This window comes from Penicillium malachiteum (genome assembly GCF_028827825.1).
Source record: "Penicillium malachiteum strain IBT 17515 chromosome Unknown utg000005l:1.0-9002435.0:326005.0-9005861.0, whole genome shotgun sequence".
Taxonomy (NCBI): domain Eukaryota; kingdom Fungi; phylum Ascomycota; class Eurotiomycetes; order Eurotiales; family Aspergillaceae; genus Penicillium; species Penicillium malachiteum.
The window spans coordinates 1656613-1671823 of record NW_026643099.1 but is presented as its reverse complement, the minus strand read 5'-3'; the positions used below and the strand labels follow the sequence as shown (position 1 = coordinate 1671823).

At 46.5% G+C, this 15211-nt stretch overlaps 4 protein-coding genes across 4 annotated transcripts; 1 reads left to right on the top strand and 3 right to left on the bottom strand.

Moving 5' to 3' along the window:
- Window positions 1–490: 490 nt before the first annotated feature.
- On the bottom strand, window positions 491–990 carry N7483_010662 (uncharacterized protein; the record flags this gene model as incomplete). Its single annotated transcript, XM_057094089.1, has 2 exons — window positions 491–704; window positions 971–990. The coding sequence occupies 2 exons, from the start codon at window positions 988–990 to the stop codon at window positions 491–493; spliced, it is 234 nt and encodes a 77-aa protein (XP_056940060.1).
- Window positions 991–2144: 1154 nt separating this feature from the next.
- On the bottom strand, window positions 2145–2766 carry N7483_010661 (uncharacterized protein; the record flags this gene model as incomplete). Its single annotated transcript, XM_057094088.1, has 2 exons — window positions 2145–2303; window positions 2686–2766. 2 exons carry the CDS (start codon window positions 2764–2766, stop codon window positions 2145–2147), a joined length of 240 nt encoding a protein of 79 aa, XP_056940059.1.
- Window positions 2767–2926: 160 nt separating this feature from the next.
- Window positions 2927–10406, bottom strand: N7483_010660 (type I polyketide synthase; the record flags this gene model as incomplete). The annotated part of the gene is made up of 5 exons (XM_057094087.1): window positions 2927–4206; window positions 4253–9041; window positions 9108–9363; window positions 9421–9757; window positions 9839–10406. 5 exons carry the CDS (start codon window positions 10404–10406, stop codon window positions 2927–2929), a joined length of 7230 nt encoding a protein of 2409 aa, XP_056940058.1.
- Window positions 10407–12761: 2355 nt separating this feature from the next.
- N7483_010659 (uncharacterized protein) lies at window positions 12762–14168 on the top strand (the record flags this gene model as incomplete). The annotated part of the gene is made up of 1 exon (XM_057094086.1): window positions 12762–14168. The coding sequence occupies one exon, from the start codon at window positions 12762–12764 to the stop codon at window positions 14166–14168; it is 1407 nt and encodes a 468-aa protein (XP_056940057.1).
- Between the last annotated feature and the right edge of the window lie 1043 nt (window positions 14169–15211).

The following is a 15211-nucleotide window of genomic DNA, read 5'->3' as shown; positions in this document are numbered from 1 at the left end:
TCAACAATTGTTCTTTGAGCTATTTGAAGCTCCAGTGGGGGTTGAGGGCCATAGATAGAGTGAATACATTAGCATTTTGTCCAATTTAATTGGCAGTTTATTGGGCTTCAAGATTGTGTTGGGGGATTTCCGGATCTTTAATTGGTATCTGAGATCGACATATGGAGTTTATGCGGGTTTGATCCACATGTGCGAGCCTACAGAACGCGTTTCTTTGACATCTAATTCGCAGTCTATCCCTCTTCGGGACATCAATTGAAGAGGCTGTTTTTTTGATTTTGGCCCACACTCTGCCCGGAGCATAGGTACAGGTCCAGTATGAGAGACCAGTTGGCTACACACAGGTGTAGACACATCTGGAATGTGATAATCTGATTCGAGATTCCGATTTAATTGACCATCTTAAATATCTCGCGAACGGGCTAGATGTCGGCCGATCGAGATGGAGGCAGATCTGGCACTGTCGAATAACCGCAAGTTCTTGCGTATGTTAGTGATAGCGCTCACTACACTGCGCCACCTTTGCCATTTGCGATGTAACGGGTCTGTTCTTGCTGTATATCACATGAAGGATCATCTGACGCTGCCAGAAGTTGATGTTTCTGGACATTTTGTAAGTGGTTTGGATGACTGCAGTTGCCAGGTTCAAGTTGGGAGGAGTGTGAACTGACAACCCGTAGGTAGTGTAGGTATCTAGGTAGTACCTAGGTAGAGTGGTTATTTTTGGACATGTAACAGTACATAACTATACCATTTTATACTTCTCGCCCTTGTTACCTTGCAGACCTGGAACAAATTTTAAATACGGAAATATCCATCCATGGATATAAGGTTAGCGTACCATGTGATTAGGGCTTGAAACAGTATTTCTCTGTTTCCTGACATGGAAGGCAATAACGGTCGGCACTCAAGTGCTGTAAATTATCTCTCTGACACGATGACTTCCAAGGTTCTCACCAGTAATACATACCACTGCAGTTCTCGGGTCATGACGTTTCCATGGATGAAAAGCCAGGTATGATGTAATCCATTAACGAAGTTGTGGCACACAGAGAAGTCAATTGATTCTTATATACTACTAGTACGACAAATTCACGGCTCATTATAAATCGTACTTCCCTCTGTGGAAATGGAGGGACCATGCCAGAGCGCAACTACATACGAACAATTGATCAGTAGTACTGAAACCTGATTTCGCTGCCAAACCTTTTCTATTGATCTAGCTATGACATCCTCGGTTACATGCATCGACTCTCCGCTAGCCATAACAGCATATGTGATCGGTTTCATAACGTTTGCTTTGGCTGTTGGGGCTATATCTTCGCAATCCTCGTTATAGTACATCATTCACCGAAGGAGGTCGAAGGTTTCATATCGCTTCATGAACTAGTATCTATACAACTTGCTCAATCCATTGCCGCCCATGCGCGATTTGCACCCTCGTCTACATTGGCATCGACTAATCCTATCGTATACGCATCCGAAATGAAAAGACATAATGAGAATAAAGAAGCAAAGAAGAAAAACAAAGAATTAGTGGATGAATGTATCGAATATCTTCAAACCCTGCAGAAGCGGTTGCAGGATTCAAAATGGGAGCGCATTCGCTACTCATTGAAAAGCCGTCCTGAAATGCTCGTTTCAACGCAGCAATTAGTAAAAACGTTGCAGCACGTTCAGTTGTTGGACCTTTTCGAAAACTTGTAATGTATCAATCTCCTAGGCAAGTTGAGCAAAAATTGTACGCTAATATTTGCCTAGGGCCACTGGAGAGAATGATAATTCGAACCAACACCAAGACCTCAACGGGCAACACAGCCAGATATCAGAAGAACACACATCTCATCAATCAGGTCAATAAGCTCTGAATGATCAATGATTTCGATGATGCTATTGAACGTCACTGGCAAGTTACTATGGACCAGTCTATACTATTGATATAGTAGTTCCCAGTTAATGCTAATAGAATTATACAGTTTTTCGAGATTTCCCTGGGACTGGTCGTCCAGATCGAACTTTTTAGTGACGTTTATTTTTCATTTACAGCGTGTCTTCAACATCTGCTTTCAAAGTCTCCTCCCAATACTCGCTAGGGGCTACAACCAAAGCTTCTTCAGTCACTCTACCTACCGCCTGGAGGTTAACTATAAGCTTCCATTCGATTGTGTAGCAGACATATTGCGGAGGCTCCTCATACTAGTATTCGCCACCTTCTTCTCATTCGTAGCACCATCCAGGGAGCCGAAGTTACCAGGAGTGGGGGCATACTGCCAACTGTCTTCCCATGGGTCAAGCATCCGGGACTGATTGGCATCGTTAGAAAAGAGCTATCGTTTATCGCAAATATCTCTTGGGAATGTGTACGCCTAGAGCTGTAAGAGTTTAGCCAGGAGCGTCTGATGTCCAATAAAGACCCAACGCCGCCACATGGCGATAAGAGATAGTGATCACAAAACAAATCTTACTGTCAAGCTAGAAGACTCCATGCAAACCGAGCAAACTAAGCCGCACCGTAGAAGGTTAGGTTAGCATATCGTGTGATTAGGGTTTGAAAGAGTATCTATGTGTTTCCGAATATGGAAGGCAATAATGATTCGCACTGTAAAAAGCATGACAAACTAGTTACATTCGGGGGTTGTAAGCTGTAGCAATTTCTATTTCTTTTCGTCCCATCTTAGGTCAGACCCATTGCCATCGTTTCGCTTCCAACGTTGTACCAAACAGAGATAGATCACATTGCTTGACCAGAACAATTGCCAGAATCATGAGGACAAGGATGGGTTGGGTGTTATTGAAGATCGATTGTATCAAGGCGTCTTCGCCCTTATTTAAGTTTCCTCAAATGAGGCAAACAGATAGGCAAGACGTCACAGAGCGACAATATGTGTTTGAGTAGCCAAAGACCAAGTCATCTCGGTCAGTTTCCTCATGCTGGCGCCTGCAGCAAGAGAGTGGCAATCATTGCACACAAGCTAGATACAGTGGTTTGGGGACTCATTATCGTGAGGAAAGATATGTCGACCTTGGCCACGCTGAAGATATGCTGCCGTAGCTCCGATGCCAACATGCTGTCCATGGCAAAGTCAGACAAGGACGCATTAACATTGATCTTGTCAACCGGTATGAGAACCATGAAGGAAAGCTTCTGCGTCACGGCCTCTTGTGCTACCGCGATCACTTGAGCCTCATCCTTGGCAGCAAATGCACTACGTAGTGCAGATTCATGTGTGCCTTTCCCTTCAACAGCCGTGCGACCAGAAGAACGCTTCAATGAATTTACCAGGATAGAAAACCGCACATCAGAGAGTGAATGCCAAGACATTTGATAGCCTTGATTGTGGTTTCGTTGCAAGGTAGTCATCTCTACTCCGGAGAGTAAAAGGGACTGCGTCACAGTATCTGAGGGATGAGCTGAAGTAGGGGAATCCGAAAGTGCAAGATCAAATATTTGTAGCACATCACTCTCGGTAAGGAAGCGAATTCCTTTTCGAAGCAGCAATTCTTCAATATGACTGTGTTCATGCAGATAGCCAATCTCTGCAATTGCTCCAAGCCCAATTGAGACTGCAGGCAAACCTAGTTGCCGGCGGTAACGAGCAAACACATCCAGAAAATTGTTCGCCGCACAGTAATTGCTCTCCGTGGCGGTGCCAATCTTGCCATTGATTGAGCTGGTCATAACGAAGAAATCCAAGTGATGTTCCCGGTCTGACTGTGAGAGAGCATTGTGCAAATTCCAAGCTCCCTCGAGCTTTGCTGCTGTACCCTCACGCCAGTGCTCATGTGTCATTTCAGAGAAGATGGCCTCATGGAGTCCCATTGCAGCATGTACGACACCTCCCAAGGGAAGAGGGGCAGCCGATGCAGCCTTTTCGACGTCATCAGGGTTAGTCACGTCTCCCTGGATGACAATGCATCGTGCACCCTGTTGCTCAAGATCTTCAATCAGACGCTTTGCAGCAGGTTTCTTTGTTCCACTGCGTCCAAGAAAGATGAAACTTTTCGCTCCGCGGCGGACCATCCATTGGGATAGACTACGACCCAATCCACCTAAGCATCCAACCATCAGATAAGACTTATCTGGGTGTAGATGTGTAGTGAAACGCTCTGGTACAACTGGGATCATGGCATTTTGGTCTTCAAAAGAAATGAGAACTTTGCCTATGCGAGCTTGATCGTTGAAATGGCGTAATGCTGGCCCTAACTCTGCAACACTGAAAGTCGTCAAAGGAACAGGCTTAATCCCCCCCACTGCGGGTTAGGAATATAACACGAGAAAGAAGTCGGTGGAACAAGCTTTTCATGACAGGAGATGTCGAGGCCGCCAGTTGGCTCAAATCGCAGGCTGTGAAGGTAGCATTTCGATTGAACGGGTCCATGGGCAGTCGGCCGTGCTCTCTGATATCCTTTTTGCCAATTTCCACAAACCGTCCGAAGTCAGCCAAACAGCTCCAGCTCTCCAAAAGCAGTTCACCAACAAGCGAGTTGAGAACGACGTTCACGCCACGACCGTTTGTCAATGAGCGGATTCCAGCTGCAAATGAAGAATCACGAGAACTCAGAATGTGATCTGGCTGGATTCCAAAGTTTTCAACCAGGTATTTTTTCTTCTCTTCAGTGCCAACTGTTGCGAATATCTCTGCTCCCATGGATTTTGCGATTTGAATAGCTGCAATTCCGACACCGCCTGTAGCAGAGTGGATCAAGACTGACTCGCCGGGTTGCAGCTGGGCACGATGCTCTAGAGCATAGAGAGCGGTCGTGAAGACAACAGGAACTGATGCAAGACTGCGTGAGTCATCCTGGGAATTCAGTCGAACACAGTTTTGAGATGGAACGACCTCGTGTGTGCTGAAATGGCCGGGATACATGACAGCAACATGATCATCCACGGAAAGGTCACGAACAGCTGACCCGATGGCCAAAACCTTTCCGGTATACTCGCCGCTGCAAACAGCATCAGGTGTTTCCATTCTACCTGCCAAAACATATACATCCTTCGCATTCAGACCAATGTACAGAACCTTGACCAGAACATCATCCGGCCCAAGACTTTGCTCACGCTTCTTGACGAATTGGACGGACTGTAGCTGGCCAGGCTTGTCCATGGAGAGGGACACTGGTCCTGCACTGCTCAAGGGTTGTAAAACAGCCTTTCCTCGCTCCTTATTACGGAAGGCATCGTTCATGGGCTCGTCTGGGACAGCGCGGCTGACAAGGAGGCCAGAGCTGCTTTGAAGGTATTCGTAGTCTGGTGGGCAGCCTTCAGTTCTTGTAATGACTTGGGTTACATAATTGGAGATATCAGTCGGGCTTGCGCATGGATCGAGTTCCAGAGAGAATATTTCTGTTGCTGGTTGTTCAATCATGATTGCCCGTGCTAACCCATGAAAGATAGCCCGAGTTGGATCACTCCCCTCGTGAACTCCAGAACCACTGACCCAAACCATCTTGACTGGCTTCGCCAAGACATGTTGAATTGCGGCAAAATCCTCTGGTGTAGCTCGTCCCATTATGTCATGCTGAAGCTCTACAGTGGAGACAACAAGTGTGGAACTGCTGATGCTGATATTTCCGAGTTCACTTAACTCACGCTTTTCAACGGGTAGGGAGAGTTCATCACTCAGACAATTCTGCAAATGGTCATCGTCTTCATGGCTTGGTGTACGAGCAATAAGCAGGACACTATCGAACTCTTGGGTAGGAAGGATTTCCCGCTTTGAAGTTGGACGAAGAATCCTAACGTTTGAGCCTATACCGGTCGGAAGAGAGTGGGTAACGTTAAAAGTCTCACTTGAAAGACGGTTGGCGCCAGGGCTGGCGTGGACAATACGTGTGCAAGCTTCTGTGTAAGGAGCCAGACTGTCGAGATGTGGTGATTGTTCATCCAAAACAACAAGATCAAATTTCTGGTCCGGAGATGCCAAAGAAAACTGTGAAAAAGATTCCATTTCAAATGGTGAAGCAAAGCGCTGGAGTTCAGCTACTTCCAACTGACCATCTGAGCTGAATTGCCCCAAGTGGAAGGAATTGAGCCGCGGCTGCGCAGTATCCGCCATGAGCAATTTTGACAAGACCAGGGCCGCCCACAATAGATCCGAGGAGAGGAAGAGAATATCGGCGCTCGGGTTTTTGTGTACAACAAGATCGATGGCCATCGTAATATCCCTGATAGAATTTGGCAGAATTCCAAGATCTGTATTGGAGCGAACATGATCTATGGCGGCAGAGAATGCCGCATCGGTTTGAATGTGGTCAATGTCTGGCTTCCAGACGAATCGATACAATGGATGCCGATCTTCCTCCATTTGTTCACTGCCGGAATATTTGGTAATGCTCATTTTATCGATCATGACCAAAGACCTCTGGTCTGAGTCTAATACGACTGTGTGAACATCATTGCTTCCAAAACCTGTCACCGATGATGCTGAGTGAATTGTTGCCTCGTTATGAGCGGACAAAGGCGCTCTAAGACTGATACGACCAAAGCTCTTTGGCACCTTGGCAACCATCAAATCGAGCTGACCTCCAGCAGAAGCTACCAGGCCAGCCTGCAGGACATTATCCAGGATTGCCGGATGAATCAAATAGCGAGGCGAGGACTGTATGCCTTGAAGCACGGAGGAAACACTCTCCAGTGTAGCCTGTGCGAACAAACCACCCTTGTTGTCTGGGGTAAGGATTTCCTTCATGTGCTGGAAATTGGGCCCGTAACGCTGACCACATTTGTGCATACTTTCATACCACATCCGCGAGCTCTTGGAAACAAGGCGACAGTCGGGGTGAGGTGGCATGTGCTGATCCAAAAGAGCTGATCCCTTTTCTAGCTTGATGGTTCCACTGGCACGGATAGTGGAAGTATCGCCACCAATTGTTGAAATCCGGAAGTCCAGATTGTCCCGTGAGATTGTCAAACTCGTGATTTTCTGGGGAGAGACTTCAGTATAAAGCTCAATCACATCCTGATCACCAACGGAAAGCGCATTAGGCAAATCCACATGCTGGAAGGTAACTGAATATTCAGTTAAATCTCTATTCATGTCAACTTCACGCACTTGGAGAAGAGCTTCCACAGCCATGGCAAGATATCCCGTTGCTGGGAAAACAGTCTCCTCGCCCAGTTTGTGGTCTCTGAGCCACGGCACATTGTCAAGGCGAAGCCGGTTTCGCCAGCCAAATGTGACCAAGTCACCTCCAGGTATGGGGGTACCCAGCAGCTCATGACGTGGGAATTTCCTTTCACGAGACTCGCGACTGACACGAGATTCATTCCACCGAATCTTTTCATAATGCCAAGGATAGGTGGGAAGGTCGTGGAGTACTTTGAGTGGAGAACTTTGGGTTGGATAAAGGTGCTGTAGCTTCGGGAAGCTCACTGGAAATCCACTTGTGAAAAGATTTCCCATGAGTTCCAGCAAAGAGGTCAAGGAATCCTGTCCACGTTTGAGTGTTCCGAAGTAAGAGGTAGATTTACCCAAGGTTTGCAAAATTGGCATCTTCATCGCGGTGTGTGGGCCAATTTCTATGAAAGAAAAGTCATCGAACAAGGCAGACAGCCCAAGAAGGCCATCAGAGAAGTGTACTGGGCATTCCAGGTTCTGTCGCCAATAGGACGCGGTACGGACTTCGGATTTGTCAACCTTCTGGCGGAGTACGGTTGAAAACATGCATGCATCATCCTGGTTTGCATCTTTGCTTGAAATTCGATCAACAGTGAAAACATTGGCACCCTGAAGCAGAGTCTCATAAGTGGGTCCGACGGCTTCCATTTGGTGGGAATGGTATGCCTTTCCACCCGTCTTCAGCTTGCGTGCAAATATTCCCTCAGCGGTAAGTAACGAGATAAGGGCATCTAGAGCATTGCAGTTGCCGCTGATGGTCACACTTTCTGGAGAATTGATGCAAGCTACTCGAATACGGGATTTTCCATCGGTGATTGTTTGAATCCACTTCTCAGCTTCCTCAGGATTAAGTCCCACGGCCGCCATAGCTCCAATCGGCGCGCATCGGGTTACTGCGTATCCTCGATAATAGGCAAGGGTGATCGCCTCACGTAGGTCGATCATGTTGGCGGCATAGGCAGCTGCAATTTCACCGGAAGAGTGGCCAATAACGCCGTGCGTTGAGATACCCAATGCTCTCAGAACCTCGACAACTCCAATTTGCACCGCAGTAGTCACTGGCTGCGCAAAGGCCGCTTCATTGATGGGGGAATCATTGGACCGATCTTTGAGAATTATAGAGATTTTCCAGGATGGCGGATAGGGTAGCGCTGCGAGCGCTTTCTCCATCTGAAAGATAGCGTTGACAAAGATTGGAATTTGCAGCAAGTCGTCTGCCATGCCTTCCCACTGAGCTCCTTGCCCAGTGAAAACAGATAAAAATTTGTGACTTTCAGAGATAGCATGACCTGCTGAACTGGCGACTCGAAGATTTTCAATTTTCAGATCCTGATCAAGTGTCGCCGGACGCGCAATAATATAGCCGCGTGTCTTCAGATGAGAGCGACGCTCACCCAGAGTGTAGGCTAGATCTGCTGTGACGCCTGGTCGAAGACTCAGCTGTGACAACCGCTCAGCGCGTTGCTCCAAAGAGTAACTGTCATTGGCAGAAAATGGTATTAAATATGGCCTGACACTGTCAACTATGTTCCGCACATTGTTTGAATCGTCCCCTTGTAAGCAGCTTGTGGTAAATGCTGAGTATAGGCCTGCATCCTCAATAATGCCATGGGCATTCGCCCCTCCAAACCCAAATGAATTGATGCTGATGCGGCGGCCTAGTCCTGGGCCTGGCTTAGGGAATGGCGTTGCTCGTGTAACAAGTTGAATGCCGTGTTTATCTAATTGGAGTTTGGGGTTCAGATTGACGACGCCAATTGTTGGCGGTAATAGCTCCTGTTCGAAGGACAGTATTGCTTTTATCACGCTGGTTAAGCCACTTGCAGCCTCCGAATGGCCAAGGTTTGGCTTGACACCACCCACATGTAAAGGTGAGTTACGAGGCTCTCCTAGAAATACCCCGGCAATTGATTGAGCTTCCTGGAAGGCAATTAATATACAGAATAAAAGATGTGGTTTGAGGTTTTGAGATAAAATGGTACTTACCATGACGTCCCCGACAGCTGTGCCAGTCCCGTGCATTTCTACATAGGCTGTGTCTGAAGGTTTCAAGCGAGCTTGGCGGTAGGTCTTTTGTGCAACAGAAATTTGACCATCGACACTTGGTTGCGTGATTCCAGGAGTGTGGCCGTTGCTGTTGACAGCAACTCCACGGATGATGCTACGAATTGGGTCACCATCGCGGACAGCATCATCAAGTCGCTTAATATATATCGCATTCACAGCCTCCGCACGACCATATCTGTTTCGAAGATGTTAACATACCTCAAGAGGAAAACTTGACGGAACGGGAACATACCCATCTGCAGATTCGTCAAATGTGTGGCAGACCGAAGTGGGTCCAAGAACGCCACCTTGTGAGACAGAAACATGAAGATCTGGGGACAGGATGAGATTTACACCTGCTACCACTGCTGAATCACATTCATGACTCTTCAGTGCTGAAACGGCCTGATGTAATGCGTAAATTGATGCAGAGCACGCAGTATTGATAGCCAAGCTGGGACCTTTCAGATTAAAGGCGTGGCTCACTCGATTCGCAAGAATGGCTGCTCCCATACCGGTTGCTGAGTAGCGAGTTAACCATTCTGGATCCTTACTGTGTAGTGCGGCATAGTCCTGTAGAAAAGTAGCAACTTTGAGAGGTCAGCCATGTTCATGCAACAAATCCGATCATAGGGAGTTATGTTGTGGGAGAAGTAAGAGAAGGACATTACCATAGCATCCAACGTCCGCCCCAGAGAGTTCACTGAGAGAATATCCTGCACTTTCAAAACACTCAAAGACAACCTCAAGTAGCTTTCGCTGTTCTGGATCCATATCGGCCGCTTCTCGATTGTTGATGCCGAAGAACAGATTATCAAACTGACGAACATCCTCTTTTAGGAAGTATCCGCCTGGTCCCACGGTGGTGGCGGGCTCATCTTTACCGCCAGAATAAGCATTATTGTTGAAGCGTGAGGAAGGAACCGGGCCAGCTGCACATCGTTCTTGAATCAAGAAATCCCACAGCTGGGATGGACTGGATATGTCACCAGGTAATCGACAACCTAGGATATTGCAAGACTTCAGGTTAGTCTTGATGTATGAACAGAGGTACATCAAAGTATGTGTCTCCAAATTGATATAAGACAGGAAGTTCTTACCAATACCGATGATTGCGATTGCCGTCTCATCTGTCACCTGTGTCAAGTTGTTCGAGTTCGGAGAAGAATTTGACCCATTCTCCGGGTTGTGGAGTACCGTTCCCTCTGGTAGTTGCATCGCTCCCTCTGGCAGCTGCATCTTTAACTTTCAAGTTGGATGTGAAAGTTGCTCTAGTATTAAATGACAGGGGAGGCAGTTCGAAGCTCGTGTGTTATAGGTATACACTCAAGCTTATTATTAGTATTTGATTCCGAGGTTCTTGAAGCTGGGGGATGAATGATAATACGACTCCGAATACTTTGGAAACTTGAATAGTATCGAATCGGAGATTTCAGGGCTTGGATATTGGATGATTGGGTATATGTATGATGGGAATGGATGAATAGTAAGCACATGTGCAGTTCAAGTTCAAGCATACATGGATATCCACCTGGACATGTGCATTTATGTAAACTTTGAATTTTTGGGCCAGAAAGAAGGCTTATAGTGCCAATCCAGGACTCCTACTAGTACATACTCCACTTCAGGGCTGGTATCAATAGTACATCCTAATCACACATCTTACCATGCGTATGAATGTTCTATAATAAGCAGCTACCTGTTATCATCGCATTCAACCACCTAATAGCACCTAGTTCAGATTTCCGAGTCATGAAGCGCTCCGTACATAATACCGTGACGCCACATCCGAGTTAGTCTATACCAGTTTGGAAGCCTCCCGTGCCCAGACTCGGAGGGGCCGAGGTTCTAAACCGAGATATAATAGGATCTTGAAGTGAGAGTTATGATCGGCTCTTCTAATTGCCTAATCGAACCTTTAAGGTTAAACCTTGGAAATCTTACCAGGTTGATGGATTTGGTACTCCATACACTACATGGGTATCAATATGGAAGCCTATCCTAGCCACTCGGCAGCCCTAAAACATTGCATGCACATGTGCATGATGAAACTTGTGACAACATTGATGGAGCCCGGAGGAAAAGAAGGGACCAAATTACTCTCGGTGAACTCCACATCTTGTTTGAAAAATCCTGCCGCAGCCCCACAACTCACATATTTTGCTGATGCCAGATGGGGGCTATGAAGATCACTCAGGCTGCAAAAATATTTTTCCCTAGTTTGGTAACTACAGTTGTTCCCCCACTCGTCCCGTGTCGGGGCTGAGATGAAGTTAGTATGTCATGGTTAATCCCTGCACAATTTATAGCCCCCAACTTGAAGTCTTGCATGTGGATCCGGCGCGTATGTACATACGCGCCCATCATTTTAGACCTGTATTATACCCATCAATGAGGGCCCGGCATCATAATCATACCATAATCCGGGTATGAATTTCCGAGGTTGGCAGCTCAATGGATGATCATGACCTTGCAGGCCTTAGTGATCTACACAGAAATAAGCTTGGAACATAATCAGGATGTGTGTTGTCTTGGCGATAGTTCTGCATCTCTTCAATTTCATCGCATTTACATTGTAGATAATGGACTTGATGCATGATTGATAGTATGGCCTGCATACCCTGCCGCAGAGGTCAAACATAACCAGATCATACTAGTAGTCTACTTGATACTCCAAGCTCCAAGTCTGAGTTCTACTCCGCACGACGCTACTATGTACACGCCCGGGGCTGAGCCAAGATTGATCTCGATACTACCTCAAGTGCTTATGAGGCACAGAGCACAGACAAGCATGCATGTGCATAAGCAACTGGGTTTACATCCATATATGCAAGGTTAATCTACCCTATCAGCGCGAATTTTCAGTGTTGGTTCAAATGTAATCTTCCCGTTTCCCTTCTTCAGCTTTTCTCGTAGGACTAGAGTAGGCGGGCCGAGTTCCTGATGTGCTTGTGGAGACCTACAACAGGAGACGGCCCCCAACATTGCGGGTCTAGGGTCTCTTTGAATGACTCGCGAGATCAATCGGCGAATCAATTGTTCAAATTTCTATGGTACATGTAAGCCGAGACCAGTGAGTGGATGATAGTATACGTCATTTACCATTTAAAAGAGGAATTATCATGCGGGGCACGCCTGTGTAAAGTTCCTACTGTCCGGGTAGTACTTGAAGTGAATTACTGAATGATCAGAATTACATCTTAGACTCGCTACAGAGTATGGAAGGGTGCTTTCGTAGAGGGACAAAGCAGCAACATCTGATTGGTTCTTTTTCTTTGTTCTCACTCGTCGGAAGTCACACGGATTAAATCCATGCATAGTCCGTACAATATCCGAATCCCAAACGTAGTGGGGCAATGGACTGGGATCAGCAACCAGCAACCAGCAACCAGTAATCAGTAATCAGAGGTACCATTAAACAAAGGTCAGGTCAGCATATTGGCAATTTTGCGGCTAGGTAACAGGTAAGACTCTTGACCCCCAAATTGAGGTCTCAAATAAAGTCCCATCTGATCTCATGGAAACCTTCGCTCTCTGTATTCGTCTCATGTTCACTTCTTCCTTCATTGACAAGCAATTATTTTTGATCCTATCATGTCTTGGTCTCAAGTTTCCGAGAACCGGTGGAAACGCCCTGGCAACGGCCTAGAGGGGTTCTTCCATGTCATGGAGAGCACTTCAAGCTCTCACTGTGAAGGCCGTCAGCACTTTACTATTTTCTCCCGTCTGAAGATTGACATACAAAGTCTGGCTACCGACTTGGAGGTGCAAGATAAGCTGCGATATGCGTGGAAGCAATTACGCTATGAGCAGCCACAGATTGCAGTCACCACGGAAGGCTTTGACAAGATCTATGAGGTCCCTGATGAAGCTGGTATCGAATCGTGGTTGGATAGGACATTCATTGTGTCCGATGTGATTGATGGCGATGTTATTGGAAATGAGGGAGCCACTATTAAGCAGGCCACCCTCTACTATCTCCCAGAGGCTTCACAGCTTGTTCTTCGCGCTGCCCATTCTATTATTGATGGCGTTGGTACAATCCTTCTGTGGGATTCCTACCTCACTGCTCTGTTCAATCCAAACCCCAACCTGAAGTTTGGCTCTGGAGAAGAATGTCTCCGCTTGCCGCCTTCCTTGGATGTGGCATTGGGACATCCCGAGACTCTACCAGAGGAGACTGTAGCCAAGGGAATGGAGTTATTTGGCGAGGCAGTGAGCCTCATGCCAGGTGTTGGGCCTGTGAATAAAGTCGGTACTGTTCCTTCTGGGCCATCACAAAGGCGTGAATCTGAATACTCCAAAAAAACAACAAAAGCTATTGTGGAGGCCTGCAAACAGAATGGGTACAGTGTTACCGCAGCTATACACGCCGCCTTCGTCTTGACAATAGTCAAACATGCCGATCCTGCCCAACTCTCTGACCCGAAAAGCTCCAAGTATGTTACTGTGAACAGTTTCAACTTGCGTTCCCACCTCCCGGAGTCATATAGCCAGTTTGCAGCAGCTGTCTATTACACCACTTGGCCTTTGATCGTTGACAGACCGGACAAGTTCAAATTTGAGGAGCTTGTACGTCTCATTGATGAGAAATACAAGACCTCTTTCAATGACAATCCAGAAAATATTGCTCTATGTGGCGCTGTTAATAATGCTCTCTGTGACATTGTCAAGACTCCAGAGTTCTGGGCTGCGCCTCCTTCCCGTGATGCCCTAGTTAGCAGCCTTGGTATTGTTGAGCGCTATTTACAGCAATCTTATACTCCTGCTGATGAAGCCTCTCCGGATAACAAGAACGGCATTACCAAGGTCACTGTTGAAGACTTCAAGTTTGGCACTGAGACCATCCTCGGGCAAAGTATGCTCTTCCTCTATACTTTCCGTGACCGGCTGCGAGTGGTTTTCGGCTTCAATGAAGCTTATGAAGACGAATCACACGTTCAGACCTATCTAGAAGATATGCAAAGCATTCTCTTGGAGGGGCTTCAAGTTGTGGCTTAGTCAAGGATGGGCTTCGTCTTAATTTCATGCTTCCATTCTAGTTCTGGTGCCAGTGGTCTACTTGATCGAGAAATGAACTCCTGAAGAGCTTTTTAGATTAAATGTATTGACAATATGCAGGTTTCATTAGTACACAATACTAGAATTTAAAATGTTCTGACTTGAATACAAACTTCAAAATTTAATTTCGTACCCATATTAGCAAAGTTAAGCTGAAACGTAGTTATTTCGCCTCAATGTCAGCAGAGAGAACCTTGGAAGATAATGGATTACCCCAGTACATTAGTAGTACATGGGATCATCCTTTTTTTTTGCCTTAGTCAAGCCTAACCAAAATTCCCCGACTTTCTACTATAATAAATTCATAAAATCCAGCAGCCAGAATAATTCTTGTTACACATGTGCAACTTGGAGAATAGAGAAACAAAAAAGTCCTTCACCACAACCTTGAAATTGATGCCTCATTCGCGCAGGACTATTTTGGGGGTGAGGAGGGGCGACGGGGAGAAGAACAAGAATTAGGCAATTAATCCGTTCTTAGTGCGTACTCTGTAGCCCGTCTGGCCAAGTGATCTGCAGCAAGTGCAGAATCTCGGAAATGAGAAGTGCCGAGAGAGGTGAATGTCCTCCCTAAATGCACCGTCAGGGCCGATCTCTCCACTCGATCACAGTCTCACTGACAAAAGAGAAGAGTGTGTGTATGTTCAGGTGTTGGTGCGTGTCCACAGGTACTAACCTAGTGGGGTTAGGTGTCCCGATACATATAATACCTGACGATACAGGGTCTAGTCACCTAAAAATAAGGTTTTCTTATGTCATTCCTGTTTTATTATTGTACGGAATTAGACTCTCTGATTTCATCCTACGGGCTATCCACAGTGTCGATCAAGGATTCATGGTAGAAACCTTGGAAGGTGATTGTGGTTTGGTCCCTTGAAGCTGGATCGGCCCGGAAATCACCAGCATGTACACCTGGGCAGATTAGAGTGTTTTCCCCTCTTCACCAGGTAAGGTGTGCATTTAAAAAATGCTAGTCTAAACCC